General features: G+C 35.0%; 1 protein-coding gene across 1 annotated transcript; it reads left to right on the top strand.

The window, feature by feature from the left end:
- Positions 1–1,662: 1,662 nt before the first annotated feature.
- On the top strand, positions 1,663–17,648 carry LOC101890442 (LIM homeobox transcription factor 1-beta). Its single transcript, XM_020038188.2, has 4 exons — positions 1,663–2,685; positions 16,070–16,268; positions 16,344–16,984; positions 17,048–17,648. Exons 1-4 carry the CDS (start codon positions 2,049–2,051, stop codon positions 17,296–17,298), a joined length of 1,728 nt encoding a protein of 575 aa, XP_019893747.2. The 5' UTR covers positions 1,663–2,048; the 3' UTR covers positions 17,299–17,648.
- Positions 17,649–20,305: the final 2,657 nt, after the last annotated feature.

Here is a 20,305-nt window from a genome sequence, read left to right as displayed (position 1 = left end):
AATTGGTCGAAAATCAAAAAAATTATATTTTTATGCCCACTGTCGCATGGCTAAAGAGAGGATTTAAAACTGTCGAAAGGAGTACCGAATTCGGTCCACACTGAGCTCATCTTCAAATATTTATCAAATTTTAGATCAAGTTCAAGATTGATAATATCGGTATAAAAAGTAGCCTTACCTACAAACGGTAATGATTTACAAAATTATAAAAAATCCATAATTCACAGAAAGTGAAGGGTGAAGTGAATTTCGAATATTTGTATCACACCTAGTTCTAGTGAGAAAATAGTCAATGTCGGTCCACTCTTCTTGTTGCCTCTCATTCAACTTGATTTCATTTTTCAGTTGACGTTTTTGCATATTGACCAATTTTGGTCACTTCCTCCATTTCGAGTCCACCATTCCCATATCTTCCGAAATACTTTCACAAAAAAGTGCCAATCGAAGTCCAAAACCATTGTAAGGTATCCAATACTACATCACATCGATTATATCCTTTTTATTTATTTCACTCTATTCTAGCAGATAGCCACAAAAATACAAGCAATTGCAAACAATCAATAAACTGAGGTAAAGTAAGAGCACAGAAACGGGAATAAAAAATCAAAACAGACCCAGAACAAAAAAAAACACAAAATCGAAGACCACATTTGAAAGAAACTTTTAAAGCCATGCTAATGTTTTTTTTTTTTCGTTTTTTGCCTTTCTTGCCATTGCAATGTGATGACATACTCAAATGTCGCTTGACAAGTTTTTTACTTATCGTGGCAGTTTGTTATGGTAGTATCCATGCTTGGTGTTGTTGTTGTTGCTGGACCAGTTTTACTAAATGTGGGCATGGCAAGCAAGTTTTGCGTAAATTCTTCCTCCTGCTGTTCCTTTTTTGTTCGACCATTTAGCCTCAAAGAAGCGACGACAACGGCAATGCTACCCGTTTAAAATGTTCGTTCAAGCAGAAAGCCAACAAATAAACAAACAATCGACATTTTTCACATTAGACTGGTTTTTAGAATGAATTCAAGTTTCAGATTTTTTTTTATTTTACTCCCCCTTTTCGCTTTGGTCATGCTCAAAAGGAAATTAAACAATTCGGCAGTAGCCTCAAAATGGTGAATTAAGTCATCCAGAAATAAGGGGAATTATGGCATGACATCGCCTTGGCCAATCAGCGTTAAAGAGAGGTGGGACTTGCCTGGTGTAAAACACTCAAGACACAACGCACACTCTGCCGATGGGAAATGATGGAGCACAAGAGAAAGTGAGTGAGTGAGAGTGAGGGCCATTACTTGCTGGTAATGCTGCATTACTCTCAGCGTGAAAATGAGTGTTTTCCGTTATAGGAGAAAACATACTCATTTCATCTCATGGGACTTGCGCACCGGAAGTTGAGTTCAAACAACCCTTAACTTAAGGGTTGTTACCTTGTAATGGGTAATTGAGTAAACTCTTTCTCACAATGGCAATAGAGAGTAGAAGAGTACACACATTGTTTACAATGCCCTGCCGTAGAATTGTTTACAGACACCACACATTGTTTTGTGTGCATGTGTGTGTGTGAGTTTCCCTTTTTTCTGGCTGCCTTGCTGAGAGGGTTGTCATCGGCATTGTCGTCGAATTCTAGTTGAGGTTTCAGTTTGCAATTGGAATCCTAAAATGCTTTGATTTTTCTGATTTGCGATCATATGTCCGACGACAGTGCATCGAAACGGTCAGACAACGCGGCGCGTTTTCGAAAATATCAAATCAAAATAAACAAGACCACTCTGTTCCAAATAAATACAAAACACCATTAATTTTACGAAGTGTTTTGAAAACCAAGTTTTAACAAAAATTTGAAAAAAAAATGAATTTTAACTAAACCAAGACAACAAAAGTGGACTTAGGTTATTTTTGTCAAAAAACCAAAAAAAGTGGAAAAAATAGTGCAAAAATAAAGGTCAATTAAAACAAGGAATATTGAAATCAATTAACTTATCTCAAAAAATAAAAATAAACCACAGTGCAAGAAAACCACTGTGTTTTTTTTTCGAAAAAAATAAATAAATAAAATGTTAGAATTTTATCCAATGCCTACAAATCTAAATCATGGTGCCTCCTTGTATCCCCATCACCACCACCATCATCATCCTCCTCCACATCATGGTCAAAACCATGGTGGTGGTGGAGCCAGATTTCTGGATAATCCAAATGCCCAAAACATGAATGCCAACAACAACAACATAAATCAGCAACAACAAATGCTAGTCTCACCTAGTCTGGCTGCCTGCCCGCCAACACACAATAATCATAACAGTAATTCCTTAAACACCTGCTCGTCGACAGCTTCATTAACAGCTCAAACATCAGCCTGTCTGCCGGCCTCGAGTTCAGAAACTTCTCAGGCCACAGCAATTAGTACAATAAGCAACAACAACAACGGCAGTAACAACAACAACAATGGCAGCAGTTGTAATAACCTTAAACCAAATTTAAACTCTCACAACAACAACAACACAACATCGTCCTCCAACAGCTCCTGTTCCTCCGCCATTTCCTCCTCCTCATCCTGCCCCACAACAACATTGGCCACATCGTCTTCAAACTTATCGGCGGCAACAAATAATTGCAACACCAGCAGCAGCAGTGGCAGCGCCAGCTCCTCCACAAGCTGTACAAAATTATCTACGGACTGTAATGGACGCACAGGTTGGTATCATTCACACTTTGTTAAACAATGACCTCCGCATCATCATCATCATCATCATCACCAAGCATGGCAAAACTAGTTTCCCTGAACTTCTTAAGCCTTTTGGGGGATTTCAGGTGTATCTCTATGTATGTGTGTGTGAAAGTTAAAAAGTTCTGAACACAAAGTTTTTAGGTGAATTTTTCCAAAAAAAAGAGTGCAGAAAGAGTTTTTCTTTCTTTCCCCCCACCCAACAATTTTCAAATGTTCACCTTGATTTTCTACTCGAACATCTTCTTTTGTGTTCGTACACCCACTCCCCCCTCATCATCAATCATTAAACATAATGGCCAAAGACTTCCGTTAAATAATTCTTTTGGTTTTACAACTTAGGTGTTGGTATGTTTACCTTAATTTATTTACAAGTTTTGTTCAACTCTTTCACTTTTGTTTCTGCCAAGGTAGCAAATATTCGGTCAGTTTTTTTTTGGCATTCCTGTTTTTTACCAAAGGGAGGAGGGATTTGGGAAAATACTGGTACCGAAAATAAAATAAAATTTGTTAATAGATTTTTTTAGATGGTTTGGAATTTTTATCGCTTGGATGTTTAAGTTTGGAAACCAAAGTCTAAATGTTGAAGTTTATTTCGGAATAAAATTAGGAGAATTTCAAGAAAATTATTAATGAAAATAGTCTTTTTATAATATTTTGATAAAATAAGTGAAATTTTTGATTTTTATAGAGCATTATACAAAAGCATGTTCTATATCACAATAACGAAATAGAACCTAAAACAGATCCAGCAATTGGGAAGTTTTTGAGATGTTTTTTTTTTGAAATCGATTGGAAGTAACCTCGTTTTTATTTTCGTTTTTTGATGGTTAGATCTGTTTAGACTTAAATTTTATTTAAAATTCGAGAAATTTAGATTTTTTAGATCCAAAAATAATAATTTATCATTTGGGCGCCATTTCGCAACTTGAATATATTTTGAAAAATGTGTGCAAATATTTCTTTTGCCTATTTTAAATTGCATCCACATCGGCTAGAAGATGCGACAGTACCTTTAAACCACCTATGTAGTTCGAAGTTATAGTTAACTTTTTTGAAAAATAGAGCTAAAGCCGTTGAAGTGAGGCTTTTCTAAATTGTGACTTACAATGATACTTTTTAGGAGAAGGTTTTTTATTTTGAAGCACCAAATTGGAACTTGTTTCATTGAAGAATTTAAAAATGGTTCATACCCAAAAGATAAATTAGCCCTATTTTTTAGAAATGTTTATTATGAGACTATACCTGAATGTCGGTTCATATACACGCGGTTTATCATTACGTATCCTAGTTTGTTACAACGATTTGCTATAACAAAATGATCCGGTATTTATCCCTCATTTTGACAAGAGGGATAAATACCGGATATTTCCTCGAAATAGTATATCCCTGGAATTTTGATAAAAATAAACGATGAAAACTTCCCAATTCCCAAAAATACCGAAATTATGGAATGGAGCCTGCAAGTGTGACTTTGAATATTATTTTTAGTGCTGAATTTAAGTTGTTATTTTTTTCGTTAAAGCTTTAACACGAAAAAATATTGGCTATCGTCAAAAAGTTACAGAATTGGAAAAAATAATTTATATTCATTTCCGCCGGATAATACCTTCTTATGGAGGTTATAACAAAACCTGGACCCACGAAGATCTTCTTTTAATCTGTTGTATTTTAAACAAAATATACACGCGTTCAAAATTTAAGAGTATTATATCAGTCCAGCAGCAGATATATGGACATGTGAAATCGTCTAGATACTTTTGACATATCAGAATTTGTATTATTTAGGATGCTATTTTTATACCCTCAACCACATAGCTAGGGATAATATGTATCATTTGATACGGCCAAAACGTGCAGCATCGAAACAACGGCTTTAGACCCTAGGTCGGTTTGGACCAAATCCGTTTCAGGACAATTGGAGTCGATCTCGCAATGTCCATCTGTCTGTCTGTCTGGCTGGTGCACACAATAACTCTCGTAGGGAGTATCCAATTTGCTATAAACTTGGTACGTCGTAATATTTTTTCCAAACTTAGATCGAGTTCAGAGATGGACAGAGGTACCACTCCTTCTGGTACCTCCCCCAAAAAAGGTTGACATTTTCATGAAAAATATTTAACTGCACAAAAAGATAAAAGATACAAATTTGCAAATCCCAATATTTGCATCAGTGCTAGGTCAGGTGCGAAAATAGGTAATATCGGTCCACTTCTAAAGAACCTCCCCGATTTGAAGTTATAAGGTGATGTAAGAGTCAAATTGTCTTCAAATTACACACATCTCAATATTTTTACTAAGACCAGATCAGGTAAGAAGATGGAATATGTCGGTCCACTCCTTGTGGTACCACCTCCACAAAGGGTCAAAATTTTGATTATCTATGAAGCTCATAAAACGCGAAATTTACATCCAAATCCATCCAGACTTGGTACATCTCAATATTTCTATAACACAAGATCTATTATAAACATGGTAGATAACGGACCATTCCTTCTGGTACCTCTTCCACAAAGGGTCAATGTTTTGAATAACCAAAACGATTATATAATCCGAAATAAGCATCCGATTCTTTTATATATTTCACACATCCCATTTTTTCTAGTTACACAAAATCTACTGTGAAGATGGGATATATCGGCCCTCTGCTTCTGGTAACTTCCCCACAAAGGGTCAAAATTTTCAATTTTCATGAAGCTCATAAATGCGAAATTAACATCCGATTCCATTCAGACTTGGTACATCTCAATATTTCCATCAACACAAGATCTGTAATAAAGATGGTGGAGATTGGATCATTTTTCTGGAATCTCCCACTCAGATTTTGAAAAAGAGAGGCTCCAAAAAAGTGTAATAAGCATCCAACTCGCTTCAAAATTTACACACAAACATTTTTGCTAACACAAGATCCGTTGTGAAGATGATATATATATCTGCAAACCCCTTCTGGTGGCTAACCCACCAAGGGTTACAATTCTGCCCAAACAAAAATGGAATGCTTCGGTCCACACATTTTATTTATTTTTTTTTTTTTTTCTAAATATTATCACATATCTCATATAAAGTGAAGAAAGTCGTCGATATAGTCCAATCCTGTTCGATACGGACAACATTGGTCCATTCCTTCGGTACCTGCTCCATAAAGAGTCAACAATTTGACTCTCGAAGTCGAAATATTTATTATGTTGGGAAAACCGACTGTTACTTTTTAACTTTTTTGGAAAATGTTGAACTTGAATAGGTAACGTACCAGAAAGATTGAAGCTATGAACTCCAGTTTCACACTTCATCTCATACTAATGAAAATATTTGAAAACTCTGAGCATGTGTGGAGATGGTAGCAGAAGCAAAGGTATATCTTAAAAAGGGTCTATAAAATACTTAAACCTCTTACTGGGCTAATGAGGCTTTGAGGTAGGTGCCAAAATATTTTCAACAAGAAAGTTTTCTACCATTAAATGTTTCTATTTTCCATCTGCGTTGGTAATAATCGTTTTAGATTTTCTGGTTCTGGATTGGATTGGATTGGAATTAAGAAAGAATTCAATATTTCCCGAACATCTCTTTTATAATTCATAATTATATTTACTTGGGGGGTTACTATTCCATACCCAAAAATAAATTCTATGGAATTCCCTAGCAATTTCCCATTTTATTTGACAGGTCCCATCCAAAGAAAAAACGCCAACAAAGAACCTGTCATTTTTCCAACAACAACACCTAATATTGCCAATATTGACATAATTGAAGCTATTGTTTGTCATTTATGTCATTAAAAGCCAGTCAAATTATATCCATTCATCCATCCATCAATAGAACGATCGATATAGCATTGGCATGCCTGGTCGACATTTTGATAGCTTGTTCAGGGGTTTATCTGTACTCTTTTGTTTTTTTGGTTAATCTTATCTGCTTATCATCCGTTTGATAGTCGTCGCTTTCTGTTTTGATACTCATCTAAATAGGTTTGTATATGCGCCCATATTTGCATAAGTTCAACTTTAATCGGTTATCGTTATCTTAACTATTTAATGTCGATATACATACATACATATTGACAAAGGCAGGCAGGCAGGTTGGTTGGTAGATAGGATTTAAAGGGCAATATTTATTTTTAGTTCGATTTCAACGAATATGACAGTATTTATCATGTTGAAGGATTTGTGTCATATTTTTCAAGTATCACATGATAGTAGATTAGAATGTGGGAGCTAAATATGTATTTGGGATGGTGTTATTTGACAAATGTCAACAATTCAGGTGCATTTGTATGTATATCATCATATCATGTATATCATCGACTTAATTGCTAGTGCATTTTTAGAACATTTTAGGTACGAATGTACTGTTTGTTATGAATTTTCGCAAGGAAATAATCGAAATATTCTAATTTTAGAACCCCATATCAAGACACATTGTGGATGAGTATTCTGCTATGATATGCCTAGATCCTCGTAATCGAAAAAAAAAATAAATATCAGAATGTCTTATTTCTTGATATTCGAAATGCATGTATTTAATTGTTGCAAAAGCAACCCGCCCTAATATCTCATCCATGTGTTGCCTGACAATTTTCCTATCAAATTGTTTAATAGTTGCTAGCATTTTTCGTCAAATATTTGCTTCTTCCAAAATATTTGAAATATTTTTTTGCAACAGATGTAGGCACTTTCTAGTCATTCACAAACACATGATTTGCATTCAAGCACATACATATGTAAGTTCGTACATATTTATTTATTCACTGAAAATTAATGGTGGCATATCATTTACAAATATGAAATGTGATATCTAAAAATTTTCTTTAAAGAAAATCGCTTCAGCTCTGCTATTAATGGAAGAGCTTTTGAAGATTATCGATAGATAGACGATATATTACTTGTCCAGAACCACAGTACAGATTTGCTTGTTTTCACTCGGGACCGAAACTTGCTCGCGAGCGGGATCGAGTTCTATAAGGAGCTTACTCCTCACTCCTGTTCGAAAAATTGTATTGGGAGCGGAATCATTCAAAATAAAGGGAGAGTTTACCCTGAGAGTGAAAGAATATGCAGAGTAACAGAAACCCGATTTTGGCGTTACTGTGAATTGTGGGAGAGAGGGGTTATCGTGTAAAAAATTAAAGGAGAGAAAATCAGCAGAAGTAATTCGCCGGAGGATTTTGTGAACAAAAGCAAAAACACGTGTTTGGTTTGGTTTCGATTGCTGCTGTAGTTTGACACACATTAAAATACAAAACGGTTTACCAAAACTAAAAAAAAATGCACGGCAAGAGTAGAATCTGCTTGTTTTCGAACACAATTTTGCTTCCACTCAAAAACGAGCAGACATGCTTGCCGAGCGAAACCGAAAAATAGAGTTTGCTCGTTTTGCTATTTTCTACTCCCAGGAATGCTTAATATTTACCCCAATTTCGAGCAAGTCTTTCAGAGGTCTATCAGGAACTCCATTTAGCATTATTCTATAGATAGCTGAATTTTTGCTTGTCTCGAGCGTGTAGAAAGTCCTTTTACAGATCTTCCATATAGGGTGGATTTTTTATATGCCATATTTCCGAATTAAACACTTTTTTTAAGTTCTGCTATAATACAATATCTAATTTTGAATAATAGCCTGTAGATTTTGGCAGTGTCCCATATCAGGTGCACGCGAGAGAATACACACACAACTGCACAAAAGTTCGGGTTCGGCAAAGAGCTACTCGCAAGCAAATGAAAAAGGGTAAACAAACATCAAGAGCTACTCTCATCAAGTTGGTTTGTGGGACGGTACCTCCCGATTTTCAATATGTTGAAGGTTTCTGCCACAATTTCCATCCAAATAAGCTGAAACTTCACATTTGGGGTTCTCGATAGTTCTGTTCTCTCCTTGCAAAAAATGTTCGCAATATGTTCTCTAATTGGTATAACCCCAAAAAATACCGACCTTTGGTATTTTGAAGGTTTCCGTCACACTGTTCAACCAAATTAGATAAAAGTTGAGAATTGGGGTTCTCGGTGGGTCGATTCCCTCCTTGCCAAAAAATTGTTCGATTCAGCTCCACTAATAGGTATTTTTAAGGTTTCTGCCATTTTATAACTCCTTGTTAGACCCAACAAAGTATATAACTTCTTGATCTGCGTAAAATTCTAAGAAGCAGTTTAGCGAAGTCCGTCTGTCTGCCTGTCCGTCTCTTCTAACCACGCTATCTTTCAAACGAATTGAGATAGAAGGCTAAAGTTTTGCACACATGTGCATTTTGAAAAAAGGCAAGTTAAGTTCGTTAATGAGGCATGTAGCCCCCATATAACGATATCTTCCAATTTTCGGTATTTTGATGACTTAAGGATATTTTTTACCGGAATTGTTTCAAATTTTGTATTTAAAATACATAACAGATTTTTCAACCTATAACAAAAAATAGCGTATGCAGGTCCTCGCCTTCATATAGCCCCCATATAACGATATCTCCCTATATTCTGTATTTTGATGATTTTAGGTACATTATTCGCAGGAATTGTTTCAAATTTGTTATATGAAGCTCGTAATGGGCACTTCAGCCTATGCCAAAAAATTACTTATCAAGGAAACGTCTTCGTATAGCCCCCGTTTAATGTGTATTATTTGAGGGGTATTTTTCTACGGATTTTTTTAAATTTTCTCAAGTACCTTCAAAATGGTGGAGGTTAATAAAAGTTCTGCCCTGCCCGAATGCTTTTTAACTTGTTATTATTTCTATTGATAAACGAAGTGGCGGAGAGAATAAAACGTTTTTACTTTTTAAAATATATATTCGGATATTTTTTTCTCACCACAGGCACTTATGAAAATTTGCCTTACCAAATTGCAGAGTGATTGCCATATGACCTCGTTAGACTAACGAATCCCATCCATGAGATCTAGAAACGTCGTTTCGCTTTTGGCATAGGTCCCAAAGAAAGAAATGGCCAATTGTGGTCGCCCCTTTGGGAGGTAAAACGGGCTTTGTAAAAGATCGCCCTATTGTTGAAAATAAACGCTGGGCAATTCAATGCCATCAAACTCCAACCATGGAAAATTTCAGATTATTTTCATGCATTTCAAGGACCCCATAAGCAAAAGTTCTATGTTGTAAATGATTGACAGGACGTCTTGGACTCTTGTACAGGTGGGGCAAAAGTAATCCTCCTATCTGAAAATGCTATACATTTTACGATTGGCCCCTAATGTCTTCACTACAACCAAAAAACATCGGAAGTTTACTTTTGCGCCACCTTGAACATGCATATGTACTCGACAGACATTCGGATGTTTTTTGGATATATTAAGACATTTGGGGTCAATCGTAAAATTTATAGCATTTTCTGATAGGAGGATTACTTTTGCGTCACCTTGTATTAACTGAACCAGGCACGTACGCCGGGTGGAAGCCCCAGAACCAGCTTTCTTCGAAATAATGTTGTTTTTTCAAAGTTTTCAAAGTCTCAATAGTCGTTTAGGGATTTTCCTAAATCCTAGTTTTTTTATTATTAATAAATTTATTGTTTTCAATCTTTTTCTAGTTTGGCATATATTACAACTGTCAACATACCGCGGTATCTAGTGGCTCGCCGTTCCAAATATTATAATATTTACTCTCAATATTACTTTCTTCGTGTCCAATAACAATATTATCCTTTTGCCTATAAAAGATAATTTTCCGATCTTTAAATCTCTAATTTTTTATGAAACCATTCTCCTGGCAATGAAGATTTACAAAACCGCATTCAATGAGGCTATAAAATGTCACATTTCATTAATGATTAACTAAGCATATCATCGATAAACCCTTTGTCTCTCAATAAATAAACATAAAAAAGTATAAAGATTTATGTAGACATGTATATGTGGCAGTATGTGTGTGTGATTTTATGATCTTATTGACATTGTGTGCTCTTGGACTCAAGCGCATTTATTGTTGTTCTTGTGTTGTGGTGCATTAGAATGTTTTTGTGGCATAATCAAAATGCGTTTTCTCTGCATAAATTTATTGCATACTTTTGTGCTGTACCACAAAGGAAAAAGCAAAACACAATTCCATGTTTGCATGCCATGCACACAATGCCGACGGCGACATAAATAAATCAAAAACAAAAAAAGGTAAAAAAAAACGGCAAAGACTCTTGAGCTCGTATTTTACAGTTAAGCTTTCTCTAATACTACCACAAGAAGGGGAGCAGTTTTTTATGCCAATACTATTTGTGTATTACTGTTTATTTTTTATTCCTTGTGGGTACTAAAGCCGTTATCCATCCCCAACCATGGCGTTAGAAAGTGGATTGTTCTCTTACTCTTTTGAATTGTTAGAAATTCTCTATGGCACAGAGTCAATGTTTTATGAATGTAGTAGTTGTTGTAGTTCCACTGAACGGAAGTGGGGTAATGGGGATTTGAGTGGGGTAAAATCTACCCACACACACATCCAAACATGTATATGCTGCTCTTATTGTATTCAATGAATAATGAGTGAATGTGCAAGTGCCACACACTACTTGTTGGTTTCTACGGGCCATAGTAACCCAACAAACATTCAGGGAGACTATTATACATGAAATTAAAAGTAGTACAGGGTGAGCTATATTTATAATTCGATTCGTGGTTTTAAATATTCGAATATTTAAAAGACAGATCTATATATGGAAATTCTATAAAGTTCCTATAGGTTTCATCAATGGAAAATTGATTTTTTTTTATACCCTCCACCATGGGTAGGAGGGTATATTAACTTTGTCATTCCGTTTGTAACACCTCTAAATATTCGTCGTAGACCCCATAAAGTATATATATTCATAATCAGCATAAAATTCTAAGACGATTTAGCGATGTCCGTCTGTCTGTCTGTCCGTCTGTCTGTCTGTCTGTCTGTCTGTCCGTCTGTCTGTCTGTTGAAATCACGATAGAGCCCACATTATTTGATGTAGACCTTTGAAATTTGGCACAAGTGTGTGTATTGTCCCTAGGATGGTTGGTATTGAAAATGAGATATATCGGTCCACGTTCTGGTATAGTCCCCATATAACGGTACCTCCCAATATTCGGTATTTTGATGATTTATGCCACATTTTTTCACGGATTTATCTGAAAATTGGTATTTGTAGGTCATGACGGGTCCCTGAGCGTGTGGCAAAACATTGCATGTATAGGTCCACGTTTTGGTATAGCCCCCATATAACGGTACTTACCGATATTCGGTATTTTGATGATTTATGCCACATTTTTTCACGGATTTGTCTGAAAATTGGTATTTGTAGGTCACAACGGGTCCCTGAGCGTGTGGCAAAACATTCCATGTATAGGTCCACTTTCTGGTATAGTCCCCATATAACGGTACCTCCCGATATTCGGTATTTTGATGATTTATGCCACATTTTTTCACTGATTTGTGTAAAAGTTGGTATTTGTGGGTCATAATGGGTCCTAGTTCGTGTGGCGAAACATTGTAATTATAGGTGCACGTGTTGGTGTAGCCCCTATATAACGGTACCTCCCGATATTCGGCATTTTAATGTTTTTTGCCACATTTCTTCTAATGTTCTTTTACCCTAGGGTGGAGGGTATTAAAAGTTTGGCCCGGCCGAACTTAATGTTTTTTTACTTGTTTCTTTTTTTATACCTTCCACCATTCTATCGAGGTCATATTTGTCATTCCATTTGTAACTCCTCGAAATATTTATGATAGACCGTACAAAGTATATATAGTCTCTATATCAGAGTAAAATTCTAAGACGACGTAGCGATGTCAGTCTGTCTGTCTGTCGGTTTGAGATAGAAGGCTAAAATTTTGCACACATTTGTTTTTGACCAGTAGGCAGGTTAAGTTCGTAAATGGGCCATATCGTTTCACGTTTTCGTATAGCCCCCGTATAACGGTGCCTCCCGATATTCGGTATTTTGATATTTTTAACGACATTGTTTCAAATTTCGTATTCGAAGTTTGTAATGAGTACTACAACCTATGCCTAAAAATTTCGTATTCAAATCCACATCTTCGCATAGCCCCCATACAACGGTACATTTTATGTAGGTTTTATCTCATATCTACAAAAGTAGTTTTAAAGATATTCTTCTATAGAAAACTTATCAAAGGATGTTTGTCCACAAAGTACCTCTAAAGGGGACAAAGTACCTCTAATGGAAGACAACGTTAAGGTCTTCAATCCATTAAAACCATTTCATAGATTTTTCATCTAGGGTCTTCAATCCCCTCATAGATCTTCAGCCTATAAAATAACTCGAAAATAAAAAACCTGAAAAAATCATATCTATAGAGACCCCTCAAGCATATTTTATTTTTAAAAAATAAAAGTCCCCTTAAAGGTATTATATCCGTTGAAGACCACTCGTGAAAACCCTTCATTAAAAACTTAAAGTACCCAACTATCACATCAAGTGTTTTTTAAATCCCTCATAAAAAGTTCACTGGGTTACATTCACCCTCTGTGCTCTATGATTTATTGAAGTGTTCGTTTTATTTACATTTCGTTGTTTTTATGGTTATTTCTGTGGTTTTTAGTAGATTTTTTTTATAATTCACACCGAACAACTGCAACGACATTTTCACTTTGACATCAGGTATTATTTTTGAGACTACATATTTTTCAGCGAAAATTCCAGGGAAAGGTGACAGACGATAAAGTTTCGTTTGATGTGAATGGAAGTAGAGGCAATGCCACCAAATGTATGAGTCATGCTTTACTTGTTCAATGGGGGAAAATGAAGCCCAGTCTCTTGTTATTTTGTGCCTTAAGCTAGACCAAGAAAAATGTCGAATTTAATATTGAAAAATATATATTTTCAGTGAGGATGTCAGCAGACATCACTGAGAGATGTCGCATGCAACGGGAGGGAAATAATCGTCGAGACTCAAGAATTTTGAAATTTATATTTTTTAAAGAATAGACTTCCTCTCAAATGACTCTCTATTTATGAAAGTCTTTTCGAGAATCTTTCTTCAATATAGTAATACCTTTCAAAGGAAATTATTTTGGATAAGACCTCTTTAATTTTTGAAATTTCTTCTTCTGAAAGATTTTTGAGAACTCTCAATAGTATTCTAGAGAAGATATCTGAATTGCATTTTTCCTGTAGAAAACCTCTCAAAGATTTCCTCTCTTTAGAAAATCTCTCAAATGTTTTCTCTCTTGAGAAAACTAGAAGAACTCTCAAAGGACTTCTATCTTCAAAGGTAGTCAATCCATGATACATCTCTCTAAGAAGTTTTTCTATCCGTGGAAGTCCTTCTAAAGTAATTTCCTTTATTAAAGACCTCGCAAAGATCTTTAAAGTTTTCTATGTCTTAATGACCTCTATCAATGATGAGCATAACTAAATTGAGAGTGAGTGTGTAAACATAACTGAGAATTTACCATCAAAAGTCTCTGACGAAAAGAGAGAAAAGGGAATACGCGTATAACCAGTGCTGCTAAAGTTCGCTGTTGGGCAGTAATGCACATATGGAGGGCTCACTGCTATACCGAACCAAGTCATGAAAAATATAAAATGCCGAAACTAGTGCCAATGTCCCCGCATGTGGCAACTCTATTTACACTGCAAAGCATAATGTCAAAAAGTGTTTCGTTCCAAAGATAACGGTAAAAAACCTAAGTCAACGACTGTCCTTTTTGTTTTTATTCAAAGCAAAAATGAACCAAATCAGTGTGTTTCACTTTAAATCAGTTCTATTAGTGAGCAAGTGTATATTGCCCTTCAGTTTTCAGCAATATAAAAAACAAAACAAGTTAAAAAGTATCAGTCAGTTTTGCCGACAGATGTATACCCTCAGCCATAGTACGTGGAGGGTATAGTATGGAGGGCATATTAAGTTGGTCATTCCGTGTGTAGCACCACGAAATATATATTTTAGACTCTACAAAGTATATATATTCTTGATCAGCATAAAATTCAATGTCGGTTTTGCGATGTCCGTCAATATGTGGAAATCACTCTAGATTCCGAGCCAACTGAAGTAGGTTGATAAAATTTTACTCAGATGTGTGTTTGGTGTACAGGGCGTTTGGTATTGAAAATTATCGGTATTTTGATGACTTTCGTATTTCGTAATAAGAATTTTGATGTTTTTGCGATATTATTTACCGGATATTTTCCAGTTTCCCATTTAAATATTGTGATGAACTATGACAAAACTTGCCTGTGCAGGTCCAAATTTTCGTATAGACCCCCATATTACGGTAACTCCCTTTATTCGGTATTTTTATAATTTTTAAAAGTAAAAGATGAATAAAGATGAATAATCCCGGAAAAGTGGAAGCACAATGTGCGTTAGCTTCGCTGCAACAGTGGAAAAGCATACACAAATCAGAAGTGTCTTACAACTTCCGCAAAAACATTTATACCTAATTATGATTGTGGATGCAGAATAAAATGTAACAACCAGGTGAATGAATCTAACAGAGAATTATTTTTCGAGTCATTTTGGAAACTTGCAAATTACGCAAAACAAAATGTTTTTTTTTTATTATAAAGTTCAGCACGAAATTTTATCCGAATAAGGATACTTGTCGAGTTTGTGATGAACTTGACATGAAAATAAATTTCCATGAAGATGAAAATACAAATTTAATTTGGCAACAGGAACTTCATTTAAAAGCAGCACAGCTAGCTCGAGACTCACTGAATTCAGAAGTACCATCTGATGAACACTATATCTGTACTTTCGACCTTCAAAAAGCATTCCAAAGCTATCAACATCAGTTGCTTATTACAAGCGGAACATCAACTATATTTAGTCATATAGCGAACACTTTATTATATTTTTTTGACTTGGTTCGCTTTAACTGTGAAACATTCAAATTTTAATCAGAGTAATAATGAACCAAAGTAAATTTTTTTGTTTTTGAATATATTTTTAGTAATATATTTTATTATTTTTGTTTTTAAATTTATATCATTAGTTAATTTTGAATATAGACTTTTACATTTTCTTTTAGTAGACTGAAATATTCCTTCCAGAAATTAATTGCAGTGCATTTACTTTACCTCTAAATATCTTCGAATTATGTTTTTATGACTTAGTTCGGTATAGCTGTGAGCCCTTCATATATGTCTCTATCAAAAGAAAATCTCTTACAAGTTCTCTTTCTCTTTTTAGAATATCTCTTAGCTATTTGTAAAAGTCCTCTCAAAGTTTTCTTTATAAAAGACAAAGGTTCTTTTATTTATCGATGACCTCTATCTATAGAAGATCTTTCAAAGGTTGCATGCCCAAAAAATATCCCCTTGAAAGTTATCTATATGTAGAAAACCTTTAATTATTTAAAAAAAATAATTTTCATAAAATCATTGAAACTCAAAATTCCATACAATTTACTAAACAAATTGCATTCTTTCGTCTTACAGAAGTTGATCAAATCAAATGTGAAAAGAATTTCGAAGTTTGCGAAGGATGTGGCCTAAAGATACACGACCGATATCTAATGAATGTGGGCGATACAAATTGGCATGAGAGTTGCCTGTCCTGCTGTTACTGTGGTCTGCAGCTGCACCAGACCTGTTATGTGCGCAATGGCAAAATGTACTGTAAAATGGATTATGATAGGTGAGTATCCGAAACTACTTCCCCAGAAAAAAAATTGAAAATAAAATTTAATAAATTCCCTTAATATCTTTTCAGATTATTCGCCTTCAAATGTGCTGCATGTTGCCATCCGATTTTACCACAAGACATGGTCATGAGACCCCTGCCGAATTTGATTTTTCATTTGTCGTGTTTCGTGTGCTTCGCCTGCCGCATCCCCCTGCAAAAAGGTGAACAATTTATGCTGCGAGATGGGCAAATTTTATGCTTTCGTCATGATTTGGAAAAGGAAATGTTTTTGGCCGCGGCAGCCCAACATTGTGGCTATTTGGGTTTGGATGATGATGACTTAATGCGGCCACGAGATGGTCGGAGGGGTCCCAAACGACCACGCACCATCTTAACATCGGCCCAGCGTAAACAGTTCAAGGCCTCGTTTGAACAATCACCCAAACCATGTCGTAAGGTGCGTGAAGCTTTGGCCAAGGATACGGGTCTGTCGGTGCGAGTGGTGCAGGTGTGGTTTCAAAATCAAAGAGCCAAAATGAAGAAAATCCAAAGGAAGGCTAAAAATGGTAGCAATCGTCAGACGGACGATAAGGACAAGGAAGGCAAGGACAAGGATGGCATTAAGCAAGAAATGGGTTCCGGTTCGGGTAGTGAAAATGGCTACTTGGGCATGGATAACTCATATGCCACACAGCCCTTGAATCCAAATCTACCGTTTTCACCAGATGGTAAGTTTAGAAAACCCAACAAAATTGAAAAAATGACTAATCGATTATTTGTTATTGTTTTAGATTATCCCGCCAACTCAAATGACAGCTTTTGCAGTTCGGATCTCTCCCTGGATGGCAGTAATTTTGATCATTTGGATGATGATGCCGACTCCTTGTCACTTAACAATTTGGAACTGCAATCGACCAGCTCCTCGGGCCATCATCACAATTCCAATCCCCAAGATATTTTAGCCAATTTGAATAATAACCTCATAAATCCAATTGACAAATTATATCTGATGCAGAATTCATATTTTCAAGGAGATTCTTAAGTTTTTAAATTTTTAAATTTACAACAAAAAAAAAGAGAAAAACCAAAACAAAACCAAAAATTGTACGAATTTATTAGCCAGTAAAAACAAAACATGAAACATAACAACAAATACTTTATGGAACGTAATAATAAAGCACATGCCAACGGAAACGGAAGCGGAAACAAACGTAAGCAAATAAAAAACCGGAAAACCAAAATTTTGCAAATGCTAGTTTTTAAAGTCCTCCCCCGACAAAAAGGAAGTAGTGGAACAAAACGCAAAAAAAATGGTCTTGCCATTTCTCTCCACACCACCCATTAAATGAAACAAAACGGATAAAGAAAATTGAAAATGTGATTAAAATAAACCAAAAAAGCTGTCGTTCATGATTTTAATTTTTTTCTTTTTTCAATCTCCTATTTAATTTCAAAATTTGGTTTTATTTTAAACCCCTGTAAATTGTATTGTAAAAAATGAGAAAATTGTGTAATTTTAAATTATTTATTGTCACTGTGAAATTGTTATAGCATTTATAAGTAAAAGTAAACACAAACGTAATTAATAATTTATTATGTCATGTATTGTATTAAATTTAAGAAGAAACATACCGAAAGAAAGAAATAACCCATGTTAGTTATTTAATAAAACAAAAAAAACAAACGATAAAATCAAAATATTCCCAAAAGCAATTCCAGAGACTTCAGTTATTTGTTAATGTATTCGGGCGGGCTTTTACTATAAGGAAGAGCAAACTATGGATTCTGGTGGGCCATGACTCAGGGAAGATTACCGACACTCACAGACAGTTTTTTTTTGCCACATAGAGAATACTAGGAAAAAGATATTGAAAACTTAGAGAAAACTTAAGCTTCACCCAGCCTACACTGTACTAAGGTTTCAACAGACTATGCTTTTGGGTTATATACCAAAAACTTATGACTCCACTACCATTTGGGATATTTTGTCCTGGTAGCGAAAACACGCTGTTCATGTACATCCGATGAAAAAAGATTCTTCACCAACTCGTATTTTCAAAGTTTTAATTTGCAATTATAATTTTGACTTGTTATAAATAAAAAAAATGCCTAAGGACAATACATTAAAAGAATCCACGAGTCCGATAGAAAAAATATTTTTGAAAATGTCTACTAGACCTTGCAACAATTTTAAAATGTCTTTAAATTAATTTTTTTTTTAATCACAAGATTGATATTGAAAATATATACATTTTTTCAGGGGAACATTTTCCAAAAACTCGTACTCTTGCAAAAATATTGAAAAAAGGCATCAAAAACATTGTCAAAAATATTTTAAAAAGTTTGATAACCTTTGACTTTTTTGTTGAATTTAAAAAGTATGAAAAAAGTTTTGCCAACAGATGTAAACCCTCATCTAATGACCATTTATTTAAATGTATTCACTTTATATGAGATATTCGATCATTTTTTGAAAATGTAGAAATGTGCTTGAAGTACCCTATATAGTATGGGATTTGTGCAAATGAGAGAAATATTTATATATACCAAGCTTGAAAAGAGTCTCGAACTTGTTTCACAAGTTAGGAGAAATATAAAGGATGAGATAAAAAAACTGCAACAAAGTCAAATGCCATAATTTTTACATTTTTTTTTTTTAATTTTATTGAATGAAAGCAAAAAATGCCAGAAATAGATTTTAAATTTTAGAATAAGTTTAGATATGTCCGAATCGGTCACTTTTGGTACAAATTAATGCCTTAAAAACGGCCAATGAAACCGTCACCCTCTGCCCAAAGGTTGCTCTGCGATATTTTGACCCATTCCCGGCGAAACGCTTGCTTGAAGTGATCGACACTTTGGCTTACTTACTTTCCAAAATACTCCAGACACAATAGTCCAACGGATTGGTATCCGGAGATTTTTGTGGCCATTGTGCGCTGGAAATGAAGCAAGGAACCTCATTTTGTCACCATTCTTGGGTGGCGCGTGCTTTGTGCTACGGTGCTGAGTCCCGTTGGAATGTCCAAGGTCTGCGGCCAAAATGTTTGCGTGTACAAGGCATTAATACAATAACATTCGGTATTTATTCTGATGCCACGGTCGATTAATACGAGCGAAAAGCTACCATCAGCTGAACGAGACACAAAAGATTTATTCACATTTAAATGCTAGAGTGCTTTAACGATAGCCACTTGTGGTTTTCCAACCAAATATAAAGAAATCACACTATCACGCTTGAATTCCATTAGGAATAACTTTTTTTCTGGAAAATTCTCACCAAAATGCTTTTGTGCGCTTGTAAACAATATAATGAGCTGTCACTGGAATAATTTAACAGCTGTCGACGAGAGGCTTCGAAATGAATTTGATTGCAGTTTTTTCATCTCACCCTGTATATGTAAATTGTGACCCTTTGTGGAGTTGCAAAAATGTTGGGTCGATATCTATCATCTTCACGCCATATCATGGGTTAGTACAATTATTGGGTTGTGTGAAATTTGAAGAGAATCGGAAGCTTATTTCGCGTTTTTGAGAGTTTCAGTTATTCAAAATTTTTATCCCTTGTGACGGAGATACTGGAGGGACTTGTCCGATTTTCACATTTTCACATAGAAATATTGGGATGAACCGAAACGTATAGTCCATGAAAACAGCATTATTTTCAGAAAGAAAAAAAAAAACACGGTTCTGAAAGGCTTTGAAAAAATATTGTAAAACTCAAAGAGCCTGGTAGTCCATAAAAAATATATATCTATAATTTCCATGAAAAAATATGAGTCTGAGAGAACTTGAACTTAAAACTTAAAAATATACTTTCAGGAGGAAACACCTTTAAATGTGTTTCCAATTTTTTTTTTTTTTTTTTTTTTTTGTTATAGAATACTCTTTGAAGCCAATAAAAATCGAAATCATTCTCAAGAACAGAAATGCTCGCGTCTGAAAAATCTTGAAAAACTCCATGGAAATATAAAAAAAATCCGTAAAAATGCTGTTAAAATCTTAAAAATACCGAAGTTGCCGTTATATAGGGGTCTATAGGAAGACGT

The sequence above is a fragment of the Musca domestica genome, unplaced genomic scaffold, assembly GCF_030504385.1.
Source record: "Musca domestica strain aabys unplaced genomic scaffold, Musca_domestica.polishedcontigs.V.1.1 15, whole genome shotgun sequence".
NCBI lineage: Eukaryota > Metazoa > Arthropoda > Insecta > Diptera > Muscidae > Musca > Musca domestica.
Note: the sequence above shows the minus strand (reverse complement) of the source record. Positions and strands in the feature narration are given on the sequence as shown.